Raw genomic sequence first — 8,134 nt, 5'->3', positions numbered from 1 at the left:
TACCTGAGGGTTGGCAGTTGTGTAAGAAGTTGAGCAAGATTTGTTTTTTGTTTTTTGGGTTTTTTTGCGGTACGCGGGCCTCTCGCTGTTGTGGCCTCTCCCGTTGCGGAGCACAGGCTCTGGACGCGCAGGCTCAGCGGCCATGGCTCACGGGCCCAGCCGCTCCGCGGCATGTGGGATCCTCCCGGGGCACGAACCCGTGCCCCCTGCATCGGCAGGCGGACTCCCAACCACCGCGCCACCAGGGAAGACCCAAGACTTGTTTCTAAAGGCCCCTTCCTCCACCTGGTTTTCTCCTCTGTCTTGGGCCTACTGTAATGAGAACTTCACACCAGATGTCAGTTTGCCCCGTGAGAACCAGGGGAGCTGAAGCAGACTTCTTCAAAGTCGCTTTCGCTTTAAGCCTTGGGGGTGGGGTTATGGGGTGGTGAAGACGCTGGAAGAGAGACACTCGCAGGGTTAGTGAGATTTGGGACAGTAGCCCTGTTCACAGCATTTAGTCCCTGGACAGGGATTCAGGTTCTGGGCTTGGTTAACGTCTGCTGAATTCAGATATTTACCTCAGTTTTTACTGAGGACCCACTGAGCTGCCTAACACTGTGAAGGATAGGATATGATTTCATTAGGGACGGAAAGAATGTTCTCAAATGCCTAAATATTTTGGAGATATAAATGACTATACGGGAAGTGCCGTAACCCAGGTGAGAACAGAGATGGTACCTTCTTTAAGGTGGTATCTCCTAGAACCTTGCACACAGTTGGAGCTCAAGACATATTTTTTTCAGTTGAATTGAGGCATTTACACTTGAGATGAGTTTTGAGGGATCCTAATAGACTAGGAACAGGAAGGACCTTCAAACTTCCTTCCTAATGTGGTTGGCGATAGAGGTTGACCCTCCACCTTTAAAATGTGAGCTGATAATCACAGTATCTGTCAGACTGCTCAATTCAAATGTGTGGATTATGGACTGGTGAGAAGGGGGGCACAGAAAGGACCTTGAGGCCAAATATGAAACAGGAGACTCATAATCAGTCCTACACACCTTTGACCTTCAACGTAACAAAAGCTCCCATTTTTAGGAAGGCAGAGAGAGTGGAGTGAGAATGGGTTTTTTTGTTTGGTTGGGGTTTCTTTTTTGTTTTTTTTTCTAGAATACCTCCACCATTACCTTGTAAAAGTCTTGAAAAGTCATCTATGTTTATTAAAATCCTTAAATCAGTGCTACTCAAAGGATAGTCCAAAACTGGGATCAGTCCATAAACTGTTTGTTTCTGGTTCAGATGAGGGGAGTAATAGAATTGAGACTGTTTAGAAATGTTTATAGTAATTTGACATTGTTGTAACAACCAACCCATGATCAGTGGGTTTGCTTTTGTATACTTTTGTTACTTAATTTTTCTAGAAATGAATTTTTTTTTAATTGTACGGAAGTACTGACCTATAACAAATTGGGGAAAAAAAGCTGGTCCTTCACCAGGATTAGTTTGAGATGCGCTTAATGCATTCTTGTGAGGTAGGCAGGTTCCAAGATGACTTCTAGTCCTCCCCTTTCCTCGAGTGTGGGCTGAACCTGGTGACTTGCTTCTAACAAACAGAATATGGCAAAAGTGATGGGATGTCATTTCCAAGATTAGGTTACAAAAAGACTCAGCGTCTTCTGTCTTGCTTACTATCCTAGTCGGGCTGCTATAACAAAATACCATAGAACTGTGTGGCTTACAAACAGCAGAAATTTGCTTATAGTTCTGAAGGCTGGAAGTACAAGGTCAGGGTGCCGGCACGGTTAGGTTCTGGTGAGAGCCCTTGTCTGGGTTGTAGACTGCTGGCTTCTGATTGTATCCTCACAGAGAGGAAGGGGCAAGGGAGCTTTCTCAGCTGCTTTCTTAAGGGCACTTATCCCATTCATGATGGCTCTGTACTCATCACCTAATCACCTTCCAAAGGCCCCACCTTGTAATACCATCACCTTGGAGGGTAGGTGTCAACACATGAATTTCGGGGGGATAAAAGCATTCAGACAGCACTACCTTCTCTCTCCATCTCTTGCTCTCTCCCTCTTGGAGAGGGCTGCCGTGCTGTGAGGATCCCTATATAGGAGCTCACGTGGCAAGGCACTGGTGTCTTCAGCCAACAGCCAGTGAGAACCTGAGGCCTGCCGCAGCCATCTGAGCAAGCTTAAAGCAGATCCTTCCCTGGTTGAGGTTTGAGACAATGGTAGCCCTAGCCAACTCCTTGATCGCAGCCTTGTGAAAGACCCAAGCCAAAGGATGTATCTAAGCTGCACATGGATTCCTGACCCAGAAATGACTCTAAGATAATAAATGTTTCAAGCCACTAAGTTGTGGAGTTAATTTGTTACACAGCCTAGTTAACTAACAACCTGTGTCAGAAGTGGACATCAGACAAGTGGAAGGAAAAACTAAAAATGCAACTGCAGTTGTGTAGTATGGTTAGTGACATTCTCCATGAATCAGTTATAACTGTGAAGTAACATTACAGTAGTACATTCTGGGTCCTTCATGCAATAATCTGGCTTACCCCTATAAATATAAGATTGTAACTTGGCATGAAAGATATCACTAAAACACTGGCACTGTCAGCTGGTGTGAGGTGACCACAAGCATCAGCATCTTCTCCCATGGCAATTGCTTTTATCTATCCAAAATAAGCAAGAGGAGCTTCCCTGGTGGCGCAGTGGTTGAGAGTCCACCTGCCGATGCAGGGGACACGGGTTCGTGTCCTGGTCTGGGAAGATCCCACATGCCGCGGAGCGGCTGGGCCTGTGAGCCACGGCCGCTGAGCCTGCGCGTCCGGAGCCTGTGCTCCGCAACGGGAGAGGCCACAACAGTGAGAGGCCCGTGTACCACAAAAAATAAAAACAAAACAAAATAAGCAAGAAAGAAAACAGGTCCGAACATTGGCATCCTTCTTTTAGAAAGTTTCTGCTAATATTAGCTACAAGAAATTTAAATTCGTGGTAGAAATTCCAGGGTTAAGCAAAAAAAAAAAATTCCAGGATTAATAGCATATTAAAAATCTAAGACATAAATTAAGATATAAGTCATATTATCTAGGAGGAAGAATTAAGCATAGCTAGTTTCAAAACAGGCACAGTCACTAGAATTTAAATGACTCTGCAACTGTTGAGACATTTTGCCAAAGGCTTCTGCAAAATAGGTTCATGAATGGCCTAATTTGCGATCTAATATCTAACAGTCTTGGTGATGATGAATCAACTGATACTCATTCTCTTATCAGTCTATAATCTTCTGAAAGTTGCTCTGGACTTTGGGATGGTGATGCTCACCATCTGTGTGTTCACACATGGCATTCATTGGAGGAGCTGCGACGTACTGAACCCTGCTCTGTGCTGGGACCTTTCCAGGCACAATCTCATTTACTAGTCACAGCAACTCTATGAAGTACGTATTACCTCCATTTTGTATTATCTAGATAAGGACACTGAGGTTCAGCGTCATGATACCCTGTGCCCACAGACATGCCGGTGGTAAATGGCAGAGTCAGAATTCAAATGCACAATCTCTCCACTTTCCACTGCAGTTCACACCTCCTCTGTGCTGTCTGGCTTGTTTATTCATGACTCAACCTCCTGCTCCTGCAGGAGAGAATGCCCTTCCTCAATCACTGCATTCTTCCCACAGCTTTTGAAAGTGTAAAATCTGCTCGCAGTTTATCTTCTCTGCAGAGTTTCAGGGGAGTTGAAGTATTGGTTTTGTCTCTCCGTACGATGCTCCACCTTCTTGATCTTTTACACAAAAATAACCATCTCTGGATTTAGAGCAGCGTGTGCGGTTCGGTGATCCCTGCACAGTTTTCACTCCTCTGGATCGACGTCAGCCTCAATTACCGTCAGTGACAAAGCAGGCACCCGTTTGGTGACAGTCATTGGGATACAAAGACATGTAAGACAAGCGCTTACAGTCTTATTAGGGAAGCAGGATGTGCACAGGGTGAAATGCATGCCACTGATCTGGAGGCATAAGACTCCTCATGTGAGAAGTATGTTTAAGGCCAGGCCTGTGCCAGGGAACTCACAAGGTAAATAGCTTTGCTGCCCGCCACCTAGTCTCTATGGTGTGAATTCTTACATTCAGGTCAAGGTTCCAAAGTCTGCAGTTGCTCTGTGTGTGTGTGTGTGTGTGTGTGTGTGTGTGTGTGTGTGTGTGTGTAAGGGGATTGCAGAGACAGAAAGGAAATTAAGAAGAGAGGTCTAGGGGACATTGGAGTGAGGCCCGTCGGCAGGGAATGAGAAATCTACAACAAGTTTGCAGTAGAGACATTTGGGAGCAAAGGGGAACTGCCATCGCCAACCCTCGTCCTGTCTATCACATCCAGAATGCTGGACCCCTAAGCTATCGTGGGCCTGTTCTGTTTAACCACAAACCTAGTCAGTGTGGCGAACCACTATAATAAACAACTCCCAGACTCAGTGGCTTAACCCAATGAAAATTTACTTTCTTATTTCACAGTCCAGAAGAGGGTTTAGGATAAGGGAAGTCTGTGCTCTCTGGGGTCATTTGAGGACACAGGCCCTCTTCTTATGTGGCTCTGTCCTCCTCTGGGTCCTCAGCATCCTCTCCATTCAGCTGGCATATGGAGAAAGAGAGTAAAGAGCAAGCAGAGGAGGATTTTATGGGCCAAACCCAGAAGTGGCCCCCATGACTTCCGCTCACATGCCATTGGTCAGAACTTGGCCATGTGGCCTCACCTAAGTGCAATGGAGGCTTGGGAGGTGGGCCTAACTGTCCTCCCAAGACCAAAGGGAAAGGGTGGATACCTGTTTTTGCCACATCTGTCCCTTGGTCTTATTTTGCATTCTATTCATTCAGAAGCCATTTACTCAGCACTACTGGGTATCTAGCTCTTTTTGACTAAAAATATTATTTTAGCCACTCATAGGCAATTAGCACACAAACGCAAAACTAGAATGGCTTGTTCAAGGCAGAGCAGCACTTTACACTGACAGTCTGAGTGTTTAAGAAATGCTGACTGAAACAACATGGATGGACCTAGAGATTATCATACTAAGTGAAGTAAGTCAGACAGAGAAAGACAAATATTATATGATATCGCTTATATGTGGAACCTAAAATATGACACAAATGAACTTATCTACGAAACAGAAACAGACTCACAGACATAGAGAACAGACTTTTGGTTGCCAAGGGGGAGGGGGTTTGGGGTTAGCAGATGCAAACTATCAATATTATATATAGAATGGATAAACAACAAGGTCCTACTGTATAGCACAGGGAACTACATTCAATATCCTGTGACAAACCATCATGGAAAAGAATATGAAAAAGAATGTATATATATATGTATGAATCACTTTGCCGTATAGCAGAAATTAACACAACATTGTAAATCAACTATACTTCAATAAAATAAAATTTAAAAGAAAACAGAAATGATGCCTGATGAGAATGGTCAAAGCCGATGGTACGTATGTGGCGAGAGCTTGGGATTCCCCAGTCTAATCCCGGTTTGGCCCAAGCAAGTCATTTTGGGAAGGGCACCTATATCTCTGGACGCTGCACCTCTCACCTGCACAGTCAGAACTTGAACTGGCCAGGTTTCTAAGTTCCCTTCTCACCTTGAGTGTCCTTGAAAGTCCTGGTGACCACTGATGACTATGTTAGATGACTACTAAATTCAGGCACTCGGCAGCGACCACCGCGCAGACCGGACTTCAGCTCGCTCGCAACTCACTCTGCTTCCTCTGCAGCCGTGTCTGACAAACCCGATATGGGTGAGACTGAGAAATTCAATAAGTCGAAGTTGAAGAAAACAGAAACGCAAGAGAAAAATCCACTGCCTTCAAAAGAAACGATTGAACAGGAGAAGCAAGCAGGTGAGTCGTAAATGAGGCGTGCACCGCCAATATGCACTGTACATTCCACAAGCATTGCCTCCTTATTTTACTTCTTTCAGCTGTTTAACTTGGTAAGATGCAAATAGGTTGGATCAAGTTTAAATGACTGTGCTGCCCCTTTTCACATCAAAGAATGGAGAACTACTAACAACAAAGGCCGCGCCTGCCTCTCCCGTCCGCCCGCCCGCCTGTCTGGCTGGCAGGGAAGGAAAAGAACTTGCATGTTGGTGAAGGAGGAGGCTGGGACGACAGTGAAATCTGGAGTAAAGCACAAGCTGGTCCACAGTGTCCTGAGGGCTGTAAAATGCAGTTTAATCAGAGTGCCATTTGTTGTTGTGCAAACGATTTTAATTAGTGGAACGCACAATTTTTTAAAATATGCAAATAAAAAGTTTTAAAACCTGAAAAAAAAATTACTACCAGGTCTGTGTTCTCACTTAACTATGAGGCTATCAGGCCTAAAGCACCACCGCACAACTTTAGAAAAGAAAGCAAAAGACAATACACTCCACTCTTAACCATCTCCAACTAGAAGAAGAATCTGAAAGGCATCTCTCTCTGACAAGTTTGCATCTTTGTGATGCATCTTCCTTACTTTTTTTGCACATGCCCCGTCTGATGACATTCTGAAAGTCTAACACTCCAATTGATCTTCACTCTCCAACTTTACACTATTTGATGATAGGGAAGCAGCACATAAGTTGGGTTGTGGGGCAAGTCACTGATCATTCACAAAGTAGAAAACCCAAGCAACCACCATTGAGAATTAATATAGGTACAGTTTACAGAGGACTGATGTATTGCTCCTTTGCTATAAGAAACTCGTTTTGAGGCCAGTGACCCTGATCATTATTCCATAAGGTTGACGGTTTTTAAAAATTACCTAACGGAGGTTTCGTTTAGCACCTGAACTCTCTCATTTGCTTAATCATCTCCCTTAAGCATATTTGTAGTTTTGATAGCAGCTATAATGTTCTCTTTACTGATTCACATCATTAACCAGTTCCTGCCTAACTGTTTCTTTGTCCCTGCTGGTTTTCTCTAATTCCTAGTTTTATCTTCCTGAATTCTGGAATCTCTATCTGATCTTAACTCAGCAGCAGCCTTCTGATTGCCAAACTATTGATGCAAGAACAGAAGGCGGGGCTTCCTGGGCCATCTAGATCTGCTTCTGAGCCCCTGCCAACCTCTGCCTGCCTTCGCCCACCTTTTAAAAAGGTATATACTAGTCATAGTTTCTGCTTGCTGACCAAATGTTGTCTATGATATTGTAGTAGGTTGGATAGACCCCCCTGATTTCATGTCACCACACAAAACCTCAGACTGTGACCTTTTTTGGAAATAGGGTCTTTGCAGATGTAACTAAGGTAAGGATTGAGGTGACATCATACTGAATTAGGATGAGCCCTGAATCCAATGTGAGTGTCCTTTTAAGAGACAGACAAGGACACACACACCTATAGAGAAGGAGGTGATGCGAAGACAGAGGCAGAGATTGGAGTTAATGCTGAACAAGCCACCAGAAGCTGGAAGAAGGCAGGAAAGATTCTCCCCTTGAGCCTTCAGAGGCAGCACAGCCTGCCCGCGGTTTGATTTCAGACTTCCAGGTCCCTGGAACTGTGAAAGAACACATTTCTGTTGTTTTAAGCCACCAGGTTTTTGTGTCATTTGTTAGGGCATTTCTAGGAATGGAATACACATAATTTTACAATTTTCCTTCTCTTTTTGTTTTGTTCTTGTTATTATAGAAGAATGATTTTTGTCCCTGCGTAAAGACTGGGATACTCTGGGTACTGTCACGTTCATGGCAACCTCAGAGGCAGGATAGAGGAAGGAGCGTCGCTGAAACAGGAGTTACGACATTAGCACTCAGGAGGCCTGTTCAGGGAAGGGCAGATGGGTGGGTGGCTCGTCTTGGAAACCACCTGAACCTTGGGCCTCATCCTTGTGTCTTACCTTCAAGGCTCCATCTGCACTGACTCTTGTCCTGTCCCCCACCTCTCACCTGCTGGGAGGCCCCAGCAAAACACTGCATCAGGCTTTTGTAAGAGAAGTTGATAAAAACTTATCTGTGACTTCCTTCCTACAAACTTGAAATAACTTTCAGTTTTCCTCCTGATGATAGAAGTAATATGTGCTCCTTGTAAAACAACACCAACAGATAAGAGAGAAAGGAAATAGGAACTTGAAATCACCTAGAATTTCCCCACCCAACATAGTATACACACCTGTATTTA

At 44.5% G+C, this 8,134-nt stretch overlaps 1 protein-coding gene across 1 annotated transcript; it reads left to right on the top strand.

The window, feature by feature from the left end:
- The first annotated feature begins 5,743 nt into the window (after window positions 1-5,743).
- Window positions 5,744-5,887, top strand: LOC132430668 (thymosin beta-4). The gene has a single exon (XM_060019912.1). The coding sequence runs from the start codon at window positions 5,771-5,773 to the stop codon at window positions 5,885-5,887; it is 117 nt and encodes a 38-aa protein (XP_059875895.1). The 5' UTR covers window positions 5,744-5,770.
- Window positions 5,888-8,134: the final 2,247 nt, after the last annotated feature.

This window comes from Delphinus delphis, chromosome 9 (assembly GCF_949987515.2).
Source record: "Delphinus delphis chromosome 9, mDelDel1.2, whole genome shotgun sequence".
Lineage (NCBI taxonomy): Eukaryota > Metazoa > Chordata > Mammalia > Artiodactyla > Delphinidae > Delphinus > Delphinus delphis.
The sequence above is the reverse complement of the archived record's forward strand: the minus strand, read 5'-3'. Positions and strand labels throughout refer to the sequence as shown.